The sequence below is a fragment of the Balaenoptera borealis genome, assembly GCF_965194805.1.
Source record: "Balaenoptera borealis genome assembly, chromosome: 1".
NCBI classification, from domain to species: domain Eukaryota; kingdom Metazoa; phylum Chordata; class Mammalia; order Artiodactyla; family Balaenopteridae; genus Balaenoptera; species Balaenoptera borealis.
Window position 1 is genome coordinate 9,583,735 of NC_138860.1, and position 27,326 is coordinate 9,611,060.

A 27,326-nucleotide genomic window follows, 5' to 3' on the forward strand; every position below is an offset into this window, starting at 1 on the left:
TTTTTGCCAAGAAGAAAGCTCTGCAGATATTTTCAGATGTTTGAGGCAATGGGGCTTTTAAAACCTTGTCCTTAGTTCCTTGTGCATTGGTAGATACTTTGTTTCACCAAAATTTAAGAGTTTTTAATATTCATGCATTCATTAATGCAGCTGGCATTGTGTGCCCGTCAAGGTGCTAGGTGTTGGGATCTGGCAGTGAGCAGAAAAAGACACGGAGTCCTTGAACTGTGACATCTGCAATCCAGGGGGAAAAGATAGAATTATTAATTATCATACAAATTAATGAGAATTCTATTAAGTGTGCTGAATTAGAGAAGCTGGTGCTATGAGAACACCTAAAAGGCGATCTGACCCAGGTAAGGAGGTCAGGGAAGGCTTCCCTGAGGAAGTGACGATTGCACCGATCTGTGAATGATGAGTAAGAGCTAAAATTGCATTCCATGCAGAGGGCCTGTGATGCACAAAGGTCCTATGGAACCAGCGAGCATGGCACCCACGGGGGAATAGAAGTAGGTCGGTGTGGGTTTCCCTGGTGGCGCAGTGGTTGAGAGTCTGCCTGCCAATGCAGGGCACACGGGTTCGGGCCCCGGTCCGGGAAGATCCCACATGCCGCGGAGCGACTGGGCCCGTGCACCACAATTACTGAGCCTGCGCGTCTGGAGCCTGTGCTCCGCAACAGGAGAGGCCGCCATAGTGAGAGGCCCGCGCGCTGTGATGAAGAGTGGCCCCCACTTGCCGCAACTGGAGAAGGCCCTCGCGCAGAAACGAAGACCCAACACAGCCATAAATAAATTAAATAAATAAATAAATAAATAATTAAAAAAAAAAAAAAAAAAGAAGTAGGTCGGTGAGGCTGGCAGAGAGAGCTGGGGGACACGTGGTGGAGCATGGCTGGAGTGGAAGAAGGGGTCAAGCCCATGCAGGTGTTAGACTATATTAAGGATGATGCCTTTATCCTGATTGTTTGGGAAACCTGTCAGGGGTTTATAAGCAACAGGAGACAAGATCAGGTTTCTGTGTTGCGAGGCTTCCTAGAGTTAAAAAGCAGGGAACACACTGGAGGGGGGGAAAAGTGAGTGAGGGTAGGTGAGTTTAGACTGTTGCAGTTGCCCGGGCAGATGGTGGCACCTTTGATCAGGGTGGCGACAGAAAGCAGGCTGGAGAGAGACTTGAAGTAAAAATAGGACTTGGTGACAAATTGGATACATGGCGTGACTCCCGGGTTTCTCTGTTGGCCAAAACCTTTCCAAATTGAGGATTGTGCAGACCTATTTATTCTCCAAAGAAATCTCTTTCAGTGACCCTTCAGAATTTTTATTCTATCACTATTTATGGAGCACCTGTTATGTATTATTTTGGCTGCTGGTGACACAGGAGTAGACTAGTTCATGTCTCTCATGGAGCTTGTGCCTGTTGGTCCCAGAAAGTGGGGTGAAGGTGAAGTTCAGTGCAAGTACCAGGCAAACAGTTTAAACCAGGGGAGGTCAAGTTTTCTTCTGGCGAATCAGGATAAATGTTCTAAAAAGTGCTTTACACTTCCTAAAGCCCCTTACTACCTCACAGGAGCCAGTGGGATAGGCTGGAAGGTGTGAATTGAGGAGCCGGGGCAGATTAGGACTCCCAAGGTCACAAAGGTGTGAGAAATCAGTACATGGGCTTAGGTTTTCCAAGATGAGTGTTCGCCCTCCTCTTCAAAATGAAAACCACCATCAAGAAGGTTGAAAAAGCAGCCTGCTGGAGAAGAGTTATTCCTTTTCTAAGTAGCTGGTTTGGAAAATAACAGATTCAAGGCCTCTCTCTCAGCTAGAGAAAGAGCACACTTCTAGGTGAAGTCTAAGCCACAAAATCGTGCTTCTTGCCTTCATCATTAGCTGCAGTAACACAACCAGACTCTTTTTTAAAAAAAAATATTTGGCTACACCAGGTCTTAGTTGCGGCACTCGGGATCTTCACTGCCGCATGCAGGATCTTTTAGTTGTGGCATGCGGCATCTAGTTCCCTGACCAGGGATCAAACCCTGGCCCCCTGCACTGGGAGCATGGAGTCTTAACCTCTGGACCACCAGGGAAGTCCCCAGATTCTTTATTGGACAAATGAAGGCTGGCTAATCAGGGAAATTCTGATTTTGTACTGATCCATCTTGGAAGTGAACAGTTTCAGGCATGGATCTTGGAAGCTCATGCCATTACCCTGCGGGGGAACTTGGAACCAAGGGAAATAAAAAAGGCCTACTTTCCTCTCTATTTGGTTTCTTTCTTCATTTGAGCAGCTTAGTTGTGTGAATAATTTTGGTGCTTTGTCTCTTACATCATTTTACTTCTCATATTTAGCTGATCTTTAATACTCATGAAAGGCTTTAAAGCCAATGTTCCCATATTTTCAATAACAAGCTTGATTTTTACAAGATTGTATTAGAAAGGTTGATCTTAGGGTGGCTCTAAAGATGTGACCTGACCTCCTTTGACCTACGAAAGCATTAGAGATGGGAGTAGATCTTCCCTGCAGCTGTAATTTCTCAGTTCTGAGGATTGTCAATTCTCACTAAACAGGGCCCATCAACTGACACCTCTTCTTTACCAGAGAGGAGATATTTCACCTTGTACCTGCCATATTCAATTACCAAAAAAACCTACCCCAACCCACATCTGGACCAAATATTCAATAACATTATGTATCAAAATAAATTTATTAAAAGTATTCAAAGACCACTTCAAAGTTTAGCTGCCATCAGGACAGTTTTGGCACTCATAATGGACATTGTCATTTTCTACACAACAGCACTCATTCTATTACACACACCAATTGACAATTCAAACAGACTGTTTCAGTTTTAGAGTTACGTGAGACAACAGTACTGATGATCTGTAGTCATAGGAACTTCAATACCCTTGCACATAGTAAACATAGGTTACCTAGTACTAAAGAAACTACAGCTAAACCACTATGTGGTAACAAGGACTGATTTAGGGAAAAATGTACAGCCAGCTCACTAAGGCCACATAACCCCAGACCTATTGATTGTAAATGCTTCTGGACCAATAGCGTTACATCGTTATCTTTCAGTCGCAAGCTCCTGCTTTTCCAGCGTGAGACACGCCATGTTTAGACCACGCTTTCCCTGTGCTCCATCAGTTACGGAAGCTGTCCCAGTACCAGCTTCTCCTAGACGGCTACTGGCTTCGTTTCACTACCCAACTCTGAATCAATAGTTCTGAGTGATGTTTCCTGAACACCCAGGCTGAATTCAAGGTCAGTCTTTTTGGCAGGTGACAGCCTTTCCCCTTAGGAAAAAAATGAAATGTCCTCGTTTCTGGGCTCCCTTTTTCATCTCAAGTAGCATGGGGCTCTGTGGTGATCTGTGGCTTTTTACACAAGTCCTGGTAGAATTCTGACTCCAAGAAACGGGGATAAGAGTTGTTCTCCATCAAGCTGTACACCCTTTTCTGGGCAGTTGTAAAGCAGCCACTTGTAGCCTCTTGTATGTTTTGGGCAATCAGAGTTTTGGTTTGAAAGTCTATGTTGATCTGAAATAAAACATAAAAAGTGGTTTATTCCATATTCAGAGTTAAGAGATTAATCTATTTAATATTTGAAAACAACAACAAAAAAACTATAATGTGTGATTAGCTTCACCAGCCAAGTCACTGAAGAAATGTAATTAACCTCCCTGAAAGCTAGAAGTAGGGGAAAAACATTTACCCCACTCCCCTTTTAATTTGAGGTCTCTTCAATTCTTTCCGTTTCACTTTGGTGCTGAGAATGTTTAAAACATGCTAAAACAAGGAACTTTTTATCTCCCCTTACCTCTTTTGGAGCTTCTTTTTCTATGAAATCAGTATATATTTTCTTTGCTTTTGAGGACAGCTTTTGGGGTGACTTGGTTTTTTTGAAGTCTTCACAGGCCAGCCAGAATTCAATATTTTCTTCACAGAATTCAGATTTTAAAAAAGCCCTGAATGCAGCAAGACCATCTGGGGGTGGGGGGGGGGGGAGGAGAAAGAAAGCATGCCATACAGTGAACGGAGTGACCAAATAATCCCTTTTGTTTTTTCCTAGAACTCCCATTCCCCTGGCCCCATATTTTATTATTTCTAGATGATAGCAATTTTCTAGATTTCAGTCAACCTGTAATCCTCAGAATTTAGCTCTTTAAAGACTAAGATGCCAGTCAGCAAAACGCTTAAGTTGGCACACTACTACAAAAATACATAAATACTTAGCTTCGCTGTTAATGCAAATATTTATAGGGGAGCCATAAGTTCTCTGGGAACGACGTCTCTTGAAAACACTGTTTGCAATGGAAAACCTGACTCAACCATAACAAAAAGCAACTGCCGTTACAGTTTGGGGCTAATTTTTTTCCCACCTAGAGTGAAAAAGCCATGCATTTCCCTGGTTAATCACTGGCAAGTAAAGGAGAAGAATATGCCTCATGTCATGGGGATTGTAAAGTAAAATTCCCCTTGGGCAAGCTGCTCTTGCTGTGTGGACACAACCTTTCTAGACTCTCCTGATACTTGAAATGGATCAAATTCAAGAGGTTTTAACTTACATTTACTGGCTAGCAGCTCATCAAATGCTTCTGACCACAGCTGGGCTTCCTCGGGAGAAGGCCTGCAAGAGAAGTTCTGCGTATTAGCTCACGCATGTCAGAGGTTCCCTTTTCAGCTCAGCAGTGAGCTCATTCGCAAGTACAAGATTTTCAACTTACTTGGTGAAGGTTTGCTGTTTGCTTTTCTTGCCGGTTTTGGGCTTCCCAGGAGAGGAGGAATTTTGCAAGAAGTAGCTCAAACGGCTCTTCCAATCTTTCAATCTTAAAAGAAAAAAGAAAAAGGATATTCACTTAGTGGCCACACTTGAAATCGCCAATGCAGCTGAAGGCATTTTTAGCAAATAAAGTTGCCCCTTGTGGCTACAGACAAACCAAATAAGACAAAACAACTCTTCCTGTCAGTCTTACACCTTTAACATTTAAACCCAGCACCTATATACTAAACACACTAGTTTCATCCACTCATCTGAACATAATGACTAGTTTTAAAACTAAGGGTAGAACTACCTACAATTATAGGGTATTTTTAGGAATCTAGTTTGCATAGTTCAAAAAGCAGATGTTATTTCTGGCCCACAGAAGGCAGCAGTTTTTCTGCAACGTTAATTACAATTCTGAGACATTTCGCACTTGATGAAACCCACAGTGGAACTGCCCTGAGCCAGCCCGTGCTCACTTCCCTTCTACCCTTCAAGCAGGAGGCTCTGGACCACCCTAGAAGCTGTGCATAATGAATGTGTGTGTGTGAGATTGCCCGTCCTCCTCCCCCAACTACAACACTCATTTTAAGAAGATGATGCAGAACAATTATTTGTTCCACAGTCCTGAGTGGGTGAGATCTGCTGTTCAATTAAAAAAAAGATTTTAAAAGAATATATTCGGAATCAGCAAAAAAATATCTACATCGCAGCAGCCGTGTAAAGCTGATCAGAATTTACAATGCAACGTACGAATGCCGGGGACGCGCTTCGGCCGCAGGATTCCCTGAAGTCATTTTCGATGCAGGGGGACAAAAAGCCAACCAGTATCTACCACCGCCTCTGCATCAAGAATTTTCTGCAGTTTCTAAACTCTACCCGAGAGTCCTTCGCTCACGTCACAAAATAAATACCTACCCACACAGGTTTAAACCTTACTTAACAAATTAACCTTTTCCACATTTTTTTTTTTTTTTCTGCAGAGGTGCACGCTACCCAGTTCCAAGCGCAAATGTACCGCGTTTGCAGCCGCCCAGGACAGCTGGGTCCGCAGGGGTGGCGGGGGGAGAGAAGAAAGCCTTACTCACAGGGTTCGCTTCATCTTTTCCCGCTTCTCCTCGCTCTTGGGGCCGGTGCCTGCGCTCTTGTCCATGGGTCCGCAGTCGTGCTGGACAGCCAGGAACATAGCACTAGGCATTATCGTTTTCCGACTGAGACTACTACTGCTCTAGATAACCGGCTGTGCGCAGCCGTATTTATAAAAGGCGGAGGCGCGGGGGCGGGGCCTGACGACGCCACGCCCACCAACAGCGGCCGCCGATTGGCTAGCTGCAGCCGGGCATGGGGGCGAGGTCAGCGCCCGTCTGCGCAGTCACGGCTGCCGGCGAAGGGTCTGGAAGCGAGGGGGCTGTTGACGTCTGCGGCTGCGGCGTCGTGCGCAGTCGGGCTAAGAGCGGCGACCGGCTCGGGCTGGTGTGGGAGCAGAGAAGTTTCCCGCCGAGTGGTCGCCAGACACCTCTGCCGAGTTGTGGCGGCCGGGCGGGGTCGCAGGGCTGTGGAGGCAGGGAACCAGGTCGGCTGCAGGCCCGGCCGGGACGCTCGCCCTCCCCCTCCCTTTCTCCATCCCTTCCCCTCCCCCACGCTCACGTGCTCCTGACCCCAAAGCGAGCGACGATTGCCCCGCAGGTAAAGGTTGCTTGCTGGGAACCCGAATGCAATTACCTTATTTTGAATTAGGATGTGTTTCCCCCTTTTTGGAGCGCACGCCCTCTCCCCACACCTCCTTTCTTGGTCTGCAAACTGAGGCCGTGGGGAGACCCTCATCTGTTCCTCTTTGCGACTCCATTTAATTTGGGGAAGGAAACCGCCAATGGGAGGAAAGGCGACGGTCCAGAGGCAGGTGGTGTGACTGACTTTGCATTCTGCCTGGGCGTCTCGTAGCACGTTTGGGGATGAACGTTAGTCAGGGAAGGGACAGGAGAAAGTGCTTTCACTGGGTGTGCAGTTTTGATCACCAGCAGGCACGTGGCTGGGTCTGTCCGTGGGGTTGTAGACTATCCCTCAGGAGTCCTTGGCTGCCCTGTCCTTCCAGAACAGAAAGAGAAATCACAGACCTCCTTACGATGAGATAGAGGGAAACACCAAGACCTCGCAGCTGTTATACACCTGAATCATTTTAGTGTAAGAGTGCAAGGATGCAAGATTTCCTTCTGAGTCATTCTTAGTTGCCTTAGAATTTACCAGAACACTTAATTGGCAAAAAGGAGAGGTGGCGGTGGAGGGAGGGAGAAGTTAACAGTTAGCTTGAATAAGCTTAGTCTGTGAAGTCTTCAAAAATCATCTTGCTGTAGCACGAGTTAAACGGTTTGATTGGTAAGGACAAGAAGATAACCTCAACTCGAAAATGATTTGATATCACATAACATGATTAGAACCGTGCAGTGGAATATTCTAGTGGTTTTCCCTCAAGCGTCTAAGTAGACAGTGAGATTAACAGCAAGGTATTAGACTGCAAATATTCTCTCTGCTTTGCATTAGAACTGTTAAAAGAAAATGGGGACTAGTTTACCATATTCTTAAGATGAGCTGCCAGTAGTTGGAGCTCCCAGTTTGACTTGGAGAGTAAAACCTGCAATTATTACTAAAGAGGAGAGCCATGTACTCAGTTATGGAAAGGAAAATCATTTAGATTTCAGTAATAAATACTTGAAAGCATGTTTGTGAAATGTAAGAATATAGTTTTTCTCAAGCCTATGCTCTTCATCTCTGAAAGAACTTTGCATATTTCCTACAGCTATTTTCACTTTCTGATGATTCAGTACTTATTTATTAAATATGTGAAATATGCAGACACTTGCTTTTTCTTGCTAATTTAAACCTCAGTATGTTTTTCACTTAGAACCTTGGATGGTAGAATTCACTCATAGTGGAAAAGACAGGAGTTCTGACTCAGAGGCAGCAAGGAGAGAGAGCTGGGCTTGTGTCAGGATACGTAGTTATAGAGTCTCAGCTTCACCAGTAAATGCTAAGTAACTGCTGGGGCAGTCGCATCCCACCTCCCTGAGCACCAGTTTCTCATCTCTGTTAAGAGTAACGAATGTGTTTTTCTTGCCAGCCTCACTGTATATTATGGGAATCTTTCGTGAAAGGCCTTTGCAAATTTTAAAGTACTATACAAAAGTTTGTTTTTTCTTTAAAATTTGCGTGTGCGTGGAAGAAGGAAATATCTGGAAGCATAGCTATTCAAGGTAGAAAAATCATTAAAGGATTAATTCAGGGTTTATTAGGTTATAAATGTGTAAGTACTAGTAAAATTCAAGGTAACGTCACAGCTTTGTGGAGTATCAAGCTCGTAATAGATACATAATAAATGTTCTCTGGGTAAAAAACAAATAAGAAAATAAGTAAACTGTTTAGGATTTGAACTTTTTCAGAGATCTTCAAGCCAGAAAAGTTTAATCATCTCAATACATTCACGACAGTGAATGTATGTCGTGAAGGTATATGTATATCCATGTAAGTAACTGGTTTAAATATAGACTATTCCAGATGTTTCTTGTAAGTTTTTAATGTAACTGTTTGCTTTTTTTGCAAACCATTTCCGATTGACAACTGAAGTTAAGGCAGGCAGACGTACATTTAAAGCGAAAACTGCAGTGTTTGATGACTTCCCTTTTTTGCTGTTGTTGCGAGTGGCTTTTAGGTAAATGGGATTGCTTAATATGAAGATGACACATGCTTTCCATTCTTCTGTTGGAGGAAGAAACAATGCAGTAGGATGTAAATACTGCACAGCCAGACCTCAGCTTGAGAGTGGCTTGATGAACTGCACATACATTTCCCATGTTGAGGCTACCGCGCCCTTTACTGGAGAGGCTGTCTGCTGAGCGCATAAGGGGTGGAAGCTTGCACGGTGGTTCTTGAACTTTTTGTATCTAAAAACATTTAAGTTACAGAAGAAGGCAAACAAAAAATACAAGTTTTTAGTAACACCAAAAGGAGAGTACGGAAAGCAGAAGTGTCCCCTGCCGTACTTCTCTCTTCCACACCCACTGTATGTTATTATTAATAAAAATTATTATTATCTGAAAATAGTTATACATAATAACTTTCATACTTATGCTTTAGAAAGTTAGGAAACAAGATATATGCTTTAAAAGAAAAGGATCATTCTGTGTATTACTCTGTGCTTTTTCGTCAGTAAGATATCTTAGTTCCTAAATTTGTAAAAGCTGTAAACCTGTTGCTTACCTCGTGAAATCTTAAATTGGTGAGAAGTTTAAAAAAAGGAAAAAAAATTAGGAAATTAAGTGCCCTGTGTCAAACGGTGTGATGAGTAATTGGAAATAATGAAAACTTTTAGTATCCTAATTGTTGAGTGTATTTGAGGAAGTGTGACACCTGTCTTGTCATTTTGTCTGTCTTTTTTGTCCTTTTTGGTCTTATTCTCATTTAACTTTAATGGGTGGAATATTCTTTTAACAGACGGAACATATGACCCCACAGTGAATGAATTTGTGACCCCACAGGATTATGTACTCTACTCTTCACTCCTAATATGGTCTGAGATTTAAAATTCATAATTGCTCTCTTTCTCAGAAGGTAATTTTCATACCTAGGCGTTGTTAAGAGAGAAAGTGTTTTTGTCAGGAATGAATCAGAGTTTCAACCAAGTACTTGACACGTATTATAGAGGAGTTAATGATTTTACTGGTCCTTGTATTGGTAATTTCAGTAAGAGCACTTCCATGGTTCTGCCTTAAATTCACCCATCGTATGAAGTATGTCATACTTCAAATGCGGGCAGGGCCTACTTAAATTTAATAATTCCCTCTTACTAAGTAAAGCACCTGGATTCTCTTTGGAAACCAACAACAGGAGCATCACAAGTTTTTTTTTTCTTTCCAAATAAAAATCCTAATGTATATTGAAATACCTCTAGTAGGTTCCTGTAGTTGAAGAACACTTAGTATGAAGTCTAGGTTTGGGGGACCATTTCCAGTATCTGCCTCTTACTGCTCTCTTCTGTGACAGTGGACCACATGGAATCTCAGGGGAGAGGAGGCGGTTAGAAACACTTTCTGATGAAATAAGTTACATAGATGGCATATTGCCTTATTAACTGCAGAGGTAAAACTAGGGGTTTCTTTCCTGGCATTTGTTCTCCTGGGATTTTAATTTCTGTGCACAGAATTTTGTCAAATCATGAAAATGTCAAGTGTGTATTGATTACTGTTTTGAAATCTTGGGATATTGGCATCATAATATACAAGATTTCAAAGGTCTATATGATATCAGTTGCAGAGAATCTTTTTTTAAGTGTGAAGAAAGGCTTCTTTTTATCTAGTAAATAAGGAATCCATTTGCACTGGTATTTCCAGCTTGCTGACTGTTCCTATGTAGGGAGTATTAATTCATTTTAGACACTGGCTTTCAAAGGTCTTTGATCCATGGACTACTTCGCAAGAACCTAAAACCTCGTGGATTTTCTCTCCCAAACACATTTTTGTAAACCAACAAAAATTCCCAAATCTTAACCGGATTAACTGATAAAAGAACAATGCTTTCAAGGAGATACCAGTAGGCCCTGACCCAACTGCCAAGTTATAAATGTTCAAGTCCTCAATGCTGAGCTCACGTCCTCAGCTTCAAAAGACACAGTACCTTTGCCTTTATTTTCATAAATTATGCTTAGGAGAGCAGGATGGTTGGAGGGTTTGTCCATAATTGGGATACTTGCCTTTAGTTCCCAGTTCCTGGCGTTATTTTAGTTATGACCCCAGGCAAATTGCTTAGCCTTCTTGTGCCTAGGCTTCATATCTTCAGGGTGGAAGTAATTATAGCAGCCTTCCTTTGCTAGGAAGTGGAAAGAAAACACTGCGGGGACTGCGTGAGTGTCTGGGTTGATGATAGCTCATAGTGCCCAGGCCCGGTGTTCAGCAGAACTTTGTAGTAGGACTGGTTTCTTCCAGGTGATTCTTTTTCCCATTTTGTTGTTGCTTTTCTAGCACCCACTGTTTCCTGCTGCTCTTAGGGTGGCAGGTCTTCCATTCAGGTGGAAGGGTTGAATCAGCAGGCCCTGAGCGTCTACCACTCAAGGAGCACCAGGACAAGTTCTGGCTTGCTTCAGCGTAGGACGCACTGTGTTGAGGATGGGGGTGGCCAGTGGAGGGCTCTTCTGTCTGTGGTCCTGTCCCTGGGAGGATGCATCTGCTCTCCACCAGGCGCTAGGCCCTGGCCTCTGCGCTATCACTGCCTGATGCCACTGCTTTCTGGGTGTCTGTTCATCCATTGGGTTCCCTGGTGCTCCCTTTTTGCTCTTCCAAATGCCCCATTGGGAACATCAGGGATATAAGGTTACTTTTTGAAATGTTTTAAGTTCTTCCTGAAAAATGTTTTGGAAATGTCTAGCTCTTCACATGCTGACATTTCCATCTGTTGATATTTTGAAAGAATTCTCCACTATCTTCACAGGGTGAGTTCTCTCTACATTAGATACTTGGTGAAAATTCATTTATTTTTCTCAGTGCAGTGTAGGAAGGATGTTAAGTTGCCTCTGGTGGTTCACCCTGTTCCTTTCTAAGTACATTTCCCTCTCCCCCCTACCGTCCCCCTTTCTCATCATAGCGAAACTTTCTTATTTGGAGACTTACAGACTTTCAGTGCTTCAATTATTTTATCTCTTTCAGTTAATGCAGTGTACATTTGGTTTCATATTCTTCAAGAGTTTTAAATTAAATTTTAAAATAAACCTAGCGAAGGTGAGCATAGTCACCTGGCCTAGCCAAGCCTAGATCAGCCGTGTTTAACCCAGCAGCATGAGTCAGTTTCATCAAAACTGCTTTGAATTCATCTTATTAGAAGTCTTCATTTTCTGATATGTTTGTTTATATCTAGTTTCAAGGTTCTGCATCCTTGTTGCTTTCTTCATGAACTGAAGACTGATCTCTCATCTTGAGTAATAATCTTAATCATTTAGAACTTGTTCCAGATGCAGTAGAATTTTAGGTTTTTTTTTTTAACTTTTTTTTTTTTCTGATTAATAAGTTTGCTCACTCTTCCTGTCCATTCTTTAGCTTCTTGTGAAAGCAGTTATATACTTCCCCCAAGATGGGAATTGTCATCTGAAGCATCTTTTTAGTGCTGTCTGAAGTTGTTCTTCACTTTTCTGGTGCACTTTAAAGGCTGTTTTGCTTGTAGTTACTTATATTGGATGGGTTTCGATGAATCTTTCAAAGACTGAATATTTCTTGAATGTCAACTTGTTCTAAATGCTTAGATTTCTCTTTGCTAAGTTCTTTTGTAAAGGTCTGTATTTTAAGCCTAAGCAAGGAGTTGGAGATTTCCACCTCCTTCTTATTGGCCTCCAGTTTTTCTGTTGCTGATAGTTGGTTCTTGAGTCTGGCCTCCATTAAAGTTGGTTCACATGCTTCAAATTCTTTTTGAATTAGGTTAAACTTGGCAAAATTTTGATGTCTTTTCTCCAGAAGGGCAGGAACTTCAGTAGCTAGTTCTCTGTCTTTATTTGCGTAAGGTAGCCTTTTAATTATTAAAAATCTGACTGACTATAAAGAACACCATCTCCCACAGTAATCCGTGGGCTCTAGGTCTAGTTTAATGTTCTCTAGGAGGGCGGACACTGGCTGGTATGGCGTGTCCAGAACCAGGGCAACACATAGCATCATGGCCATGAGCAGACCCCCTAGGCTGCTCTGAGCCCATGCAGGTTGCCAGGACTCTGATGGCGGCACAGAGCGTAGACAACACCTGCGAGCGTGTGCCCGGAACCAGTCCTGTGTCTGGTAACTAGGGTAGACCTCAGTGCAGGGGAGATAGAGGGGACAAGTACAATAAATTATTGGCTAATGCTTTTTTTTCTCTTGACTGCCTTTTCATTCTGTGGCCCTGGAGGTCTTATGTTACCCAAACAGGCCACAGAAAACTTCCTGCTCTCAGAGCCCCTCCACGTCAGGATGGCCTTGAACGTATGTGGGAAAGGATGGGGGACAGATTATGGAGGACGCTAGAGAGGCTTCAACTTCACCAATTTCACTTTTGAAAAATAAGAAATAAATAATTGGAATTTTAAAAAGTTTTCACTCCTCAAGAATGTGCAGTCCAACTGTGACCAGAGAAAACATGATTTTTTCAAACTCTTGCATGTGGCGAAACGTTGGATGATACAGAAGCTTTCAGGGTGCTTCTGTTCAGAATTATCATCTCTGGAGGTATTAGATGTTGGATGCAGCTTTTCCTCACAGAAGTTGACCCTTAGGCCGTGGGAGATCCAAGCTTTGTCTGGCTCATTTGACAGGTCAGTCTTTTTGGCGATGAGCCTGCAGGTTGGCTGGGAGTTCGCTGGCTTTGGCTGGGCTGGGCATTTCACCTGACTCGGCTGGGCTCACTTCTATGGCTTGGAGTAGGCTAGAGATTGGTCAGTCTGGCGTGGTGAGGCTGGGTGGCTCTGCAGGTCTTGGCTGGATTTCTCATGTGTGTTGAGCTCAGCTGATACAGGCTGGTGTTGCTCAGTGCTTGGCTCTGGCCCTTGAATCTCTCATCCTTGTCTTGTGATCTGTGGTGAAACCTGGTCTGTCCTTCCCATGGTAATGGCAGAGCACAGAACAGCCAGTGTTTTGGCTGTGAGAGCAGTTACCCAATTTGCATTTTTAAAAATTCACCCTGACTGTGAGATGTCGGCATTTCATTTGGTGGCCTTTTCTCTTCTTGAAGGCATGATCCTGAGGGAGACTGTAGGTTTTCTGGAATTGGGATATGGAGTAGGCGTTGATACAGTCACCCATTTCTTCTCTTTCTGTGGCTTGGTTCACAGGTCACTGTGAAGTTGGGACACGTGAGTTGGCAGAGATGAACTCTTACTGCAGTGCACACCAACCCAGAGACGGCTAAACGAGCATTCCCGCAGTCCTGCACTCGGCTGACCAGGTGAGGAGAAACCCCTCGCGGCATACACTGTCCAGTGGGAATGATGACGGCTTGGGTGTCCAAGGCACTGATTCAGCAGGACCAAATGCTGAGTAACTGCGGGATTCCAGGGAAGCCTCTTCGTATTTGCAGGTCTCCATTTCTCTCTCTCTGAAGAGCAGGAAATATGTGAGTAAACTCCATATTTTGAATCTGGTGGGGCTCAAGCTGGTGTGAAAAGTTCATCTTTGGCAGGACTGAGACAGTTTTTTTCCAGGAGTGCTAATTTTTTTTTTTTTTTTTTAACATATTGTAGAGTTTTCTTGAAAGACTAAATCAACATTTATGTCAAGGTGCAAGGAATTATGCTCTGAGTCATTCTTCCTGCTGTCTTTCCAAAAGGTGATAAGCCTTTAATTCTTGTCCTGAAACACCCAGCTGCAGCTGAGAGCCACAGAATTTCAGTCAGCTTGTCAGTTTGTTCTGTATCTTCTCTCTCCCACCTCTGGGAGACCCTGGCTGCGCTGCCCCTCGGGGAACATCGTGACCCCTTGGGCTGGTGGATGACTGTAGCAAACCTGAGGGGCTGCTGGAGGGAGGTGTCTCTGCTTTGGGAGACTACCACGTTTGTTTGTCGTATAATATATAAACAGACCTTCTTAGCAGACTGTTTTTTTATTTTAAGGAGAGAAGAGCTTATGAACTGGATGAAAAGGTAAGAGTGTGTGTGTGTCCGTTGTTTTGGGGGAGGGTAGAGAAGTGGGCGGGTGATGGTGGCTATCAGATGTTAGAAAGCTTAGCAAAGGCGTGAGTTTCAGCTGGTCAGGAGAACTGTCTCTGTGGGTCTCCCAGATCTAAGCCAGGGAGTTTTTATAGGGATGTCAAATGGACTTCCTGTTTGGGAAGAGGGTTTTCTGTCAGCCTTCTTTGCAGCATCTGCTTGTTTGTCCCTTAAATGCTGAAGTTCCTTAGATGTCTTCTGTTTCGGCTCTGCACGTTCACGGTATGCAGTCACTCCCAAAACTCAGCTGCGGCCTGTGTGCTGATGAATGTCCGTGCTCGTCTCTCTCCTCATCCCAGACCTTTTTAGCTAATTGTCCATCAGCTTGATTCACCTAGATGACTCACAGGCGGTTCAAGTGAACTTGTTGAAGACAGCATTTCCCATCTTTGCACCTAAACCTGTTTCTTGGCCTTTGTTCTCTATCTATCTCAGTTACCAAAGACAAATTGAGTTTATCTTTGAGTTCCACCCTCTCCCAGTCTCATATCAAGTTTATCCTGCCTATTAATTTTACTTCTTAAATGTATCTTGAGACTATAAACTTCTCTTTACTCCATTTCCACTTTCCTGATTCTCTCTTCATCTCTCTTATGGATCCAGGCAAAACTTCTAATTGATCTCTCACCTGCTAATTGATCCTCTCTAATGAATGATCTGTTTTCAGGCAGCGTGATTCTACTAAAACACTTGTCTGGTCATTATTGCTTTTCTGATTAAAACCGCTGATGGCTTGTCATTACCCTTAAGATAAGTTCCAGATTCCTTAAATTGCCGTACAAGATCCTTTCTATCTGGCCCCTGAAAGCCTTTCATTTATTACATGACCTTCTATTACTGCTGCCTTGCTCTCTATGTCCCTACCTACTGAATATTTTGTAGTTCCTTCCACGTGCTATGCTTCCTCTTTGCTTTAGCCACTTGCTCATGCTGTTCCCTCTACTTGGACCTTTTTCCATTCTTCCCACTCTTTATCTGACTTCTGTATGATTCATACTCTTCCAGGTATCGCTTAAATGAATTTTCTTTGTGTACACCACCTACACACTTTTCTTCCTTCCACTGACATATCTGGATAAGGTGCTCCTCTTAAGTGCTGTCATAGCACCTGTTAATTTACTTACCATGATGAATTGTAATTGCCTGGTTTCTTGTCACTATTCGTCACTAGACAGTTTCTCTTCCTCCTCCCTCTTCTCTCTCCCTCCCCCTCCTCCTTCTTCTTCTTCTTCTTCTTTTTAAAAATTATTATATCCTGGAACATAGAGAATCCTCAGTAAATATTTGCTGAGGGAACGGATGGGTGGACATACGAATGAGTGAATGAGTGAATGAGTGAATGAATGCATGCATGGTAGCTTTCCCAGGGCGCTTGACATCTGTTACCAGTGTCACTTGTGCCGGAGGTTCATATGTTCTCCATATCTGTAATTAAATTCCTACTGTGACCTTATAAACTTTCCATACTAACATTGAACTTTGCCGTGTTTGTAAGTTTTCTGTTCTTTCTGTTGGTATTTTTTCTGTGCGCAGTTTATGAAATAATCTATTTGTTGGTTTTCTTAAAAATCTGACTTTTACCTATTGTAAATAGGTTTACAGGTTTAGAGACTATTCATTTAAAACATTATGAACGTGTGAAAAATCTCACATTTCCTCTAATAAAAATGTTTAAAAAAAAAAAAACCCACAGGATTAAAAAGGTCACATGGTATTATCATTTGTTTTCCTTTCACTGTCTCTTACCATATATATTTGAATGAAGCCATATAGATGTGTATATGTGTGTGTGTGTGTGTGTGTGTGTGTGTGTATTTGTCTTAATTAGACAATTTAATAGTAAATTAGATCTAATATAAAAGTAGCTTGTTTCTTGTTTTTAGGAATTTCCAGTTTGGACCATTATGTAATAGGTTGCCTCTTTTTTGCTTCTGTCAGACAAATGGACTGAGGCCTAACGCATTGTAGATTTTAGAAAACAGAACATTTCCTAATGGTTTTAAAACTTGCATAATGATAGAAAATAATTTCCTTTATACTTTCACTGCTTTTAAACTCTGAATTTCTGTTCGCATATAAGCAGTATTGCATTATTTGGATTGTAATGTTCAACTTATTATAACATTATAATATATAATATGTACAATTATCAGTTTAGATAATTTTCTTAGGTTCAGGAAGAGGAAAACAAGAAAGTCTTATTAAGAGTATGATCAATTGGGTAGCACTTAAAAGAGTTCAAAGAATTTTCTGGATTTCTGCTTTGAGGTCTTGTCTTGAGCCCGTGCAATTACCTCCTCTTCGTCCCCACAATCCACTGAAATGGGAAGAAATTAAACAGAGAGAGAAGAAAAGAAAAGAGGAAACTTTGTAGGACTGCTGTAAAAGAGGAAAGTGTACCACTGACGTATAAGAAATATGGAACTTGGGGAATATGTGAAGCAGAAAGGACCAAATGGAAGCAGAAACCAATCGGACTTGAATAGCAGGTAAGTTGGTGCCTCTTGAGAAGTAAGTGGAGAGTGTCCTCAGGGTAACCTGAAAAAGTTTCCTTTTTGGAGCAACAGGTTTGAACAAGGGTGTGCTATAGGGGTCATGGGTGACGGGGATATTACATTATTTTAGAAGGTGTACCAGTGATCCACATGCTGTGTTTCCCTGGGTTTTGTTTTACACGGAGAGTGTACGAGATGAAGAGCTTGTAGGCCAAGGAGGAAATAAAAATAAAAGTCAAAGGTATTTAGAAATTATTAAAATGGGACAGTCACCTACGAGAAGCTGTGGAATGTGGTCAAAGCCATACACAGAAAATAACTTGTCTTAATTTCTTTTAAATTTGAAGTGTAGTTGATTTACAATCAACTATTACATTAGTTTCAGGTATACAACATAGTGACTCAGTATTTTTATAGATAATACTCATATGAAGTTATTATGAAATATTGGCTATATTCCCTGTGGTGCACATTACATCCTTGTATGTTACTCATTTTATACCTAGTAGTTTGTACCTCTTAATCCCCTTCGCCTGTCTTGCCCCATTCCTCTTCCCTCTGCCCATTGGTAACCAGTTTGTTCTCTGTATGTGTGAGTCTGTTTCTGTTTTGTTACATTCATTCGTTTGTTTTATTTTTTAGATTCCACATATAGTAGAGGAAAGACTGAAGATAAATGAACCCATCCACGTTTGTCACCCAGTGGTTATATCGAGTGCAGTGTTGAGAAGGCGTGTGAAGGTGAGTCTGTACTGAATGGGGAGCTCTGCTGTTAGTGAGTAGTGACTTCAGGGTTCAACGGATTTTTCAGATGAGCTGAGTAAAACTGCTAAGAGTCTGATAATTCCTATATCGCTCCAAAGCACAGAATGACAGGAAGTTTCCCCAGTAATTTTTTTGAGGCAGGCATAATTCTGGTCCCCAAATTTGCTGAAGAAAGCACTCAAAAGAAAACTAAAGAAAAAATTCAATTATAAAGATGTAGATACCTTAAATAAAATATTTTAAATATTTCCACTGTAAACAGTTTCAAGTAAGCAGAAACACTGTGCACAGTGAAATACAGAACTCGTGGTACCTACACGTGATAAAAGAAGCTCCTTTGCAGAAATTGAAGAATTTATATTATAATTCACAGATGAGGTGGTGAATAACATCCGCCCGGCTTTGCCGCGTGGGGCGGTTCACAGGGTGGGCAGTGTTGCTGACCTGCTTCCCCAGGGCCTGGGAGGAATCACCAGCATCCCCACCAGGAGTCGGAGAACTAGGTGAAAGCTCAGGCAGGAAGTCCAGCACCTGATTTTGAAGGTCAGACTTACATTTGGTATTGGTTGAGTTGGTTATCTGTATGTCTGTCTTATCATGAGATAAGAACTATAATGATTCACCTTTGTTGCCATCTAGTACAGACATTTCCATAAAGCAAGCGCTAAGAAAATCCTTGTTAATTGAATCTAATCACAGGAGCTGTGGAATAGTGGGACACTCACGGGTCTTGGAGACAAGGATTTGGTTTCATTCAAGCCAGGCTGCTAGTGGGTATCTGCTTTTGTCACGTTACTTCCCTCATGACTCGGCTGGGACACCCCCTCTGGGGAGCCTCCTCGATGCCCCCGCATCCTGAGCGAGCTCACTTGTGTGCTGCCACAGCCCCGTGCTTCCCTCTTCTGGGGCCCTTCACTTCTCCTGTGTTTCCTCTGTGAGACAGTGGTGCTTGAGGCCAGAGACTCTGTGCTTTGCATCCCTGTATCTGCAGAGAACAGCCCTCGTCTGGACACAGTAAGGGCTGACCACACTTGATACATGAACGAGGGATTTAACTTCCCTGAACTTAATTTTTCTCCATTTGAAAAATGAGAACGTTAATAATACATGAGATGAAGTAAGTCAGAAAGAGAAAAACAAATATCTTATATTAACGCATATATGTGGAACCTAGAAAAATGGTACAGATGAACTGGTTTGCAGGGCAGAAGTTGAGACACAGATGTAGAGAACAAACGTATGGACACCAAGGGGGGAAAACCGTGGGGGGGTGGGGATGGTGGTGTGCTGAATTGGGTGTTTGGGATTGACATGTATACACTGATGTGTATAAAATGGATGACTAATAAGAACCTGCTGTAAAAAAAAAAATAATAATACATGAGAATGGGGTTTTCAGTAATCTTCCTTAGAAAATCTGGCCCTTTCATAAGAAAGGCAGTAGGTTTTGTTTATTGAACACCTATTATATGTGCCAGGCACTGACCAGGCACTGTGTATTATTATCATTCTCTCTTATCCTTCCACGTTTGTGAGGTAGGTGCTATTATCTCCATCTTACAGATGCTTGGAGACGTGAAGAAGCTGCCCCAACTAGATAGCAAGCAAGTCCGGCAGAGCCAGGGTTTGAATCCCAAGTCTGTAATTGTTCCACTGTAGAACTGATGTTTCTATGGGAAGCTCAGTTTGGGTTGTCGTCAGTAGGTCTCCTCATGGGTACCCTGGCTGTGTAATTATGGTCTGTAAAAGGTCGATCGTGAAAGTTGAGCTGGTGAAATCCAGCCTTGAATACATTGCTGGGCACATGGTAATTGCATGCTCAATATAATAGTTGAATTAAATAATGAATTAGTTAATTAATAGAAAACCCATGAATGTTATTCTTAGTAATTTATGTAATAAACCAAGAGACTGTTTATATGTGTGTGATTCAAGAGTGTTTAAACACCCACACCTTCAGTTCAGATGACGTGCAAATATTCCTAGGAAGGTAAAACTGGAATTTGATTTTCATTTAGTGAGCGAAAAAACGTGAAATAAAAGGATTGGCTAGTCATCTGGGGATCTCATTAAAAATGAAAATCCCTATATTCCATTCCCAGAGTTTGTTATTTTTATACTCTCCTCTTGTGGATGTGAAATAAAATGCTTTGTAAATTGTGGAGTGCTGTACACACTTAATATATTACCAAGAAACTCTGTGTGTGTGTGTGTGTGTGTGTGTGTGTGTGTGTGTGTGTGTTTCCCATGAAGGTGGAGAAAGTATCCTTTGGGATCTGTTGAAAGTGAAGGAAGAGAACAGTTAAGAGACTCAGTTAAATCAGAAAAGAAAGGGGCTCTTTCATTCAGTGAAAGGAGTGTTTCTTTCGTCAGTATCTCCCCCAGAAGCAAGTCTGGTTGACTAAAATTTAACAAAGAGATCCCATGGGCGTGTTTGGTTATTTCGCGGTTGAGGCATCCTCGGTTACCCCAGGTGATAGCAGTGTATTGTCACTATGTACACGCAGTCTGAAGGGAGAGCCAGGAAACTCTGAGCAAGGCTGCAGTGCTCAAAATCTGGCCCAGCTCTGGGAGCCAAGGGTGATTCTACTTGTCTATCATGCTTGTGACTCAGCGCTCCTCTCCTTGCTTCCCTTTGTAGATGTCTTCCTATTCCATAATTGATTACTACTTTTGCCTCTCCTTGTTTCTGCCTAATGGCTTCTGCTTACTGCCTTCTGTCTTTAAAAATACCAGTAAGCAACATTTATTGAGGCTTACTGTGTGCCAAGCAGAATTTCACCTTTATTCTCAGAACAACCTTTTGAGGTAGGAAGAGGGTGTCCTTCTTATCTGAGCGTTCATTACTATAGTCTCCACACTGAGTGCACAGGGATGCTAAGGCCATCAGAATAGGAAAACATCCACTAATGAGTTGAAAACCAATGCATTTTACACTCAAAACCCTCTCCCCACTTCATAGTAGCCTTGGTAATTAACAATCACTAACATACAATGCACATGTAATGCAAAGCCTAATAGCAAAATTTGCAAAAGATGCAGAATGTCACAAGGTCGATGTCAATAGGAAAGTCATTGGTAAAAGACCGTCTGAGAATGTGGCCAGTTAACAATTAGAGAAGAGGAAATCGACAAGGTCTGTGTTAATTTTGCTGCTTGAGAACTAGTTTTGCTGTTCTGAAATACATTTTGGAAATCTTTGGTATGTGCACTATTGTATAATTGAGTGTAGGCATTAACGTAGGCCAGATTTTTATCCTTTTCAGGTGTGTCAGGCTTTCATGGAATAAGAATTAGGCTTCTGGAACATAAAGTCAGTGATTTTTGACTGATATATGCTCATGGGGTTAGGGAAACATGAATACTTGGAGTCCTTAAAAACTGAGGGTCATCTAAGATCTATAAATGATGGAGCTGTTGACTATTAGTAGGCCCAAATGGTGTCTTTGGCTTTCACTGTAAAGTCCTGCTAATAGCATCTTACTTCTATATAGGATATTACAATTCGAGATTATTTTCACGTACATTATCTCATTTCATGGTTATTTATAACTATAAATGTATAAACATTGGGGTGCATGTATCTTTTTGAGTTATAGTTTTCTCCAGATATATGCCCAGGAGTGGGATTGCTGGATCATATAGTAGCTCTATTTTTAGTTTTTTAAGGAACCTCTGTACTGTCCTCTGTAGTGGCTGTACCAATTTACATTCCCACCAACAGTGTAGGAAGGTTCCTTTTTCTCCACACTGTCTCTAGCTTTCTTTTTTTTCTTTTTTTGGCTGCACTGTGTGGCATGAAGGATCTTAGTTCCCTGACCAGGGGTAAAACCCGCGCCCCCTGCAGTGGAAGCATGGGGTCTTAACCACTGGACTGCTAGGGAAGTCCCTCTCTAGCATTTATTATTTGTAGACATTTTGATGCTGGCTATTTTGACCTGTGTGAGGTCATACCTCACTGTAGTTTTGATTTGCATTTCTCTAGTAATTAATTAGCAATGTTGAGCATTTTTTTTCATGTGCCTGTTGGCCATCAGTCTGTCTTCTTTGGAGAAATGTCTATTTAGATCTTCTGCCCATTTTTTGATTGGGTTGTTTGTTTTTTGGATATTGAGCTGTATGAGCAGTTTGTATATTTTGGAAATTAATCCCTTGTCAGTTGAATTGTTTGCAAATATTTTCTCCCATTCTGTAGGTTGTCTTTTCATTTTGTGTATGGTTTCCTTTGCTGTGCAAAAGCTTTTAAGTTTAATTAGGCCCCATTTGTTTATTTTTGTTTTTATTTCCATTACTCAAGGAGACAGATCCAAAAAACATTGCTGCGATTTATGTCAAAGAGTGTTCTGCCTATGTTTTCCTTGAGGAGCTTTATAGTAATCTGGTCTTACATTTAGGTCTTTAATCTATTTTGAGTTTATTTTTGTATATGTGTTAGAGAATGTTCGAATTTCATTCTTTTACATGTAGCTGTCTAGTTTTTCCAGCACCACTTATTGAAGAGACTGTCTTTTCTCCATTGTATGTTCTTGCCTCCTTTGTCATAGATTAATTGACCATAAGTGCGTGGGTTTATTTCTGGGCTTTCTATCCTGTTCCATTGATTTATATGTCTGTTTTTGTGCCAGTACCGTACTGTCTTGATTACTATAGCTTTGTAGTATAGTCTGAAGTCAGGGAGCCTGATTCCTCCAGCTCTGTTTTTCTTTCTCAAGATTGCTTTGGCTATTCGGGGTCTTTTGTGTTTCTGTAGAAATTTAAAAAAATTTTGTTCTAGTTCTGTGAAAAATGCCATTGGTAATTTGATAGGGATTGCATTGAATCTGTAGATTGTCTTGTGTAGAATGGTCATTTTAACAATACTGATTCTTCCAATCCAAGAACACAGTGTATCTTTCCATCTGTTTTTGTGGTCTTCAATTTCTTTCATCAGCATCTTATAGTTTTTTGGAGTACAGGTCTTCTGTCTCCTTAGGTAGGTTTATTCCTAGGTATTTTATTCTTTTTGATGCATTGGTAAATGGGATTGTTTCCTTAATTTCTCTTTGTGCTATTTCGTTGTTAGTATATGGAAATGTGACAGATTTCTGTGTATTAATTTTGTATCCTGCAACTTTACTGAATTCATTGATGAGCTCTAGTAGCTTTCTGGTAGCTTCCTTAGGATTTTCTGTGTATAGTATCATGTTGTCTGCAAACAGTGGTATCTTTTCTTTGAAAAGATAAATGAAATTGATAAATCTTTAGCCAGACTCATCAAGAAAAAAAGAGAGAGGGCCCAAATCAATAAAATCAGAAATGAAAAAGGAGAAGTTACAGGATATAAAGCATCATAAGAGACTACTATGAGCAACTATGCACCAATAAAATGGACAACCTACAAGAAATGGACAAAGTCTTAGAAAGGTACAGTCTCCCAGGACTGAACCAGGAAAAAATGGAAAATGCAAACAGACCAATTAACTACCGAAATTGAATCAGTTATTTAAAAACTCCCAACAAACAAAAGTACAGGACCAGATGGCTCTACAGGTGAATTCTACCACACATTTAGAGAAGAGTTAACACCTATCCTTCTGAAACTATTCCAAAAAATTGCAGAGGAAGGAACACTTCTGAACTCATTCTATGAGGCCACCATCACCCTAATACCAAAATCAGCAATGTGTTTTGTTGCAATTTTTTTTTCTTTTTTAAAATTGGTTTGTTAACCATGATAAATCACATAGGTCAGTACAGTTTTTGTACTTTTCTCTTTGTGAAAAATAATATGTGGTCCTAAGCATTTACTTAAAAAAATAAGTCAAAAACAAAACAAGACAACTCCAGTCAGGAGAGACTTAGTCTTGGAGTGATTGATAGCTGATCATATGCTAATAGTTTCGTCTGCTCAAAATTAATGGTATACTTTACTTGTAACCACAGTTTAAGCTTAAGGGTTTTTCTGTGGGTGCTAGGCAAAGAACAGTGTTCAAAATTTTTGTGAGTCTTTACATTTCTGACTGCTGCCCTTTATTATTCTTAAGTATTTAGGAAAGAGTTGTTTCTGCAGAAAGGTTGGTTACTGGTGATAAGTGTAAGTAACCTGCGGTTTTGTTGTAGGTAATTATTTGAAGTGGAAAAGTCCTGAAGGTTGGATTGATGTTATCCTGTTACCCACTTCATGTTTAAACCAAATTTATTGACTGAAAAATTTAGCTTAGGAGCCTCTTTTAGAGAGCTCCTGAAATAGATGAAAGCTTTTTTTAGACATGCCCTTGCTCCCAGTGCTTATCAGAATGGTGTTTTTGTGACTCTTGGCACATTATACTTTTCTGATTTTCCTGACTGGTCATTTGAGGACAAATTAAGAGAAGACTCAGGATGAAGGAAAAAATGTCTCTGAAGGCAGTTGTATCTGGTTCTAAGGTATAATAAAAAGCTGTTGAAATACCATGTCTGACTTTAAAACAGAAAAATATCTGTGACTTTCTGAGACCTGATCTATAGCCAGGGAGAAGAGACCATCAGTCTCCCAGAGTTTCTATGGGATTAAAGTTCCTGTCTTGTCAAGAAAAACACACGCAGAAAAACATTCCATTCCCCTGAATAGGACCAAACATGGCTCAAATATACTAACATCTTATATATAGTTATTTTATAAAAATATTTATTAGGCTTTGGTCATATGTTTGATTTAACTAACTTTATGTAGCTGAATCATCCCAGCATATGACTAAATAGAATTTCTGGCTAAGTGTTCAATTTTTTTTTCACTCTTGTACATTATTATCTTATATTTTTAAGACCATCAAAATCTTAAATTAAACAAAGTTTAATTTTTTTATTCAAAAAATTTTTTTTTGCCGCACCACACAGCTTGTGGGATCTTAGTTCCCCGACCAGGGATCGAACCATTGCCCCCTGCAGTGGAAGCGCAGAGTCCTAATCACTGGACTGCCAGGGAGTTCCCAAACAAAGTTTAATTTAACCAATTGAAATCATTGAGAATGTTTATGTTTAAATTTGTATAGTGTTTTAAAATATTTCAGATAAGGTGATATTTGCTGTATCAACAATTTAGGCATACATAGAAGTCACGATAGTTACTAAGGTTTTTATGAAATCAAAGAAAGAATAATGAGATATATTCATGTCAGGCAGGAAGAAATTTTTCTCTACTCTTCTAGGTTCTTCTGGCTGGTCTAAGAATTAAAGTGACATGAGACACATTAACAGGAGAAAATCAAACAAAATTTTAATAACATATGTACAATGGGAGAGACCCAAAAAAACTGAATAACTTCTCAAATGGCTGAAACCCTCACCCTTAAATACCATCTTCAGCTAAAGACAAAAGAGGATGTTGGGGGTCGTGGTTTGGGATTTAAAGGGGAGGAAGGCAATGCACATGGAGATGGAAAAACAAATGTTTGGTGAATAAATGTTTGCTGGGCCAGGAAGAGACATGATGGGACACAGAGAGGAATTTGCTAGGTTCCTCCCTGTCTACACACCTAGTTCCTACTATAGTTCCTGCTATACTAGTTCCTACTATATACGGGGATACGGGGGATAGCTCCCTTCCTGGAATAGGCCCTCTATCTAAATGTTTTTTAGGCAATTATGGGGAAGGTCAGAGTTTCTTCCTGAGTCTTTTGGGCCTTGATTGTTTTCAGTTCAAAATAATCCGCTTGCCAAAGAGACATTTTGAGGTGGCAGGTTTTGCTCCCCTACACTCACAAGGGAGGTGCCGTAGCGTCGGGGAAAAAACACAAGGTTTGCATCATCCTGGTTCTGTTATTTATAACTTTGGTTTAGTCTGGGTCCCTGTTCTCTCAATTATAAAATAATCTTTACCTCAGATGGTGTTTGGCATATGTATTAATTTCTGCCTTCTTATGTATTTAATGTGCCATATTAGTTTATACTTGTAAAATATGATTATATAAATTAATAGGCTTTTTAAATTATAAAATGTCATAATATGTTGCTTATATTTGTTTCACAAATTTGTTTTTAGGATCAATGAGTCAAGAATTCTGACTTTTCAAAATTCTTTAGTGTTTTTCCTTCTTTCCAGCAACTTTGTATTAGAATAGGTAAGCCAGAAGCATTTGGATTTTAAAGAAAACCTGATAAAATCACATCAGTCTTTGTTGGGAGGATGGTCATTGTAGTCAAACTTCTTCATCTTTTTGGGGGGACTTGATTCCTGTTTTGTGCTGCATGAAAGCTGACAAAGTGTGTTGGTAAGACTCAACTGATAAAATAGGACCCACATTCACTGTATCTCCGAGGACCCTTGGCGTTACAGTGGTCCCTCATATCTGCAGGGTAGTGGGGGGACTGTTTCCACGTATCTCCCCCCACCCCCATACCAAAATTCGAAGATGCTCAAGGTCTCTATATAAAATGGTGCAGTATTTGCATATAGCCTGTGCACACCCTCCTATATAGTTTAAATCATCTCTAGATTACTTATAATGCCTAATACAATGTAAACGTTATGTAAATAGTTGCTGACCCTGGCAAATTCAAGGTTTGCTTTTTGGAACTTTCTGGGATTTTTTTTTTCCCCTGAATATTTTCAGTCCATGATTGGTTGAATCTGTGCATATGGAACCCTCGGATATGGAGGGCTACTGTATTTGGATGCGGTAGGTGGAAGTGAGGGACCTAATTTCCTTCTGGATTATTTTCTTTCCCCTCTCCCTTGAAATCACTGCTGCAGGTGGTGTATCTATGTAATGGTCTGGTGGCCTGGGCAGTACCTGGCGGGGGGAAGGGTGACGTTTAGGAGAGACAGCAATGAAGACTAAGGACTCAGTGACGTAGTCTCTAACTGTTAAATTCTGAAATTAGTACTTGATAGATAAGAGCAGAGATGTCACTTTAAAGAACTGGTTGATTTTGTCCCCAGGGGATATTTGACAATGCCTGGGGACATTTCTGATTGACTTAGCTGTTCTTAGCAACTGTTCTTTCCTCTCAAACTCCTACCACCCTGCCTCACTCCACCCCAAGCCAATCCTCTTTTCCTTAGTCCTGTTGCCATGAACTACCTCAAAACCATGAAACAAAGCATCATCATGCATTGCAGAAGTAAATATTAATGGGAAACACAGGAGAAACAGCGTGTATGTGTGTGTGCGCGTGCGCGTGCGTGCCTGCACTACTGGCATAGCGGGTAGAGGCCAGCGATGCTGCTGAACTATCTGCAGTGCACAGGACAGCCCTTTACAGCAAAGAATTATCTGGGTAAAGATGTCAATAGCGCTGAGGTTGAAAAACCCTGTTTTAATAGAACAACTGACTTTCCAGCTAGTGACTCTTGACTATAAAGGATTGAAGGTATTAATATGTCATTCAAAAAACGTGTTGATTGGAATAATGCAGTTTAGAACATTTCAGGAAAAATTGTAGAAAAACAGAAAGACAAAGTTTGGCAATAACTATCCAAGCACAGGGAAACTTTCATTCATTCATTCATTTAGCAAATATTTACTAAATGCCTGCTGGGAGCCAGACCACGTTCTAGGTGTTCAACATGAAGTATGGGGCTATTTGGTGACTCTTTCCTTATTAAGAGGATGGACCCGTAAGTCCGTTAGATCTAAAGTCATAGAATATGCAGC

At 41.1% G+C, this 27,326-nt stretch overlaps 2 protein-coding genes across 11 annotated transcripts in view; one reads left to right on the forward strand and one right to left on the reverse strand.

Annotated features, from left to right (window-relative positions):
* Positions 1 to 2,667: 2,667 nt before the first annotated feature.
* Positions 2,668 to 5,990, reverse strand: RGS2 (regulator of G protein signaling 2). The gene is made up of 5 exons (XM_082395652.1): positions 5,838 to 5,990; positions 4,712 to 4,813; positions 4,553 to 4,614; positions 3,805 to 3,971; positions 2,668 to 3,524 (listed from the first exon to the last, which is right to left on the reverse strand). Exons 1-5 carry the CDS (start codon positions 5,945 to 5,947, stop codon positions 3,330 to 3,332), a joined length of 636 nt encoding a protein of 211 aa, XP_082251778.1. The 5' UTR covers positions 5,948 to 5,990; the 3' UTR covers positions 2,668 to 3,329.
* A 100-nt stretch (positions 5,991 to 6,090) lies between these two features.
* LOC309630376 (uncharacterized protein) overlaps positions 6,091 to 27,326 on the forward strand; it is a gene marked incomplete at its 5' end in the record, with an annotated part of 1,321,579 nt that continues 1,300,343 nt past the window's right edge. For 5 of the 10 annotated variants that reach the window (XM_082395557.1, XM_082395558.1, XM_082395559.1 and 2 more), the window contains 6 exons: positions 6,091 to 6,435; positions 12,936 to 13,063; positions 13,580 to 13,692; positions 14,357 to 14,386; positions 16,721 to 16,941; positions 17,590 to 17,688. In XM_082395557.1, the coding sequence (XP_082251683.1) occupies positions 6,091 to 6,435; positions 12,936 to 13,063; positions 13,580 to 13,589 (483 nt within the window). In that variant the 3' untranslated portion in view covers positions 13,590 to 13,692; positions 14,357 to 14,386; positions 16,721 to 16,941; positions 17,590 to 17,688. The other 5 variants (XM_082395563.1, XM_082395564.1, XM_082395562.1 and 2 more) reach the window with 3 other exon arrangements.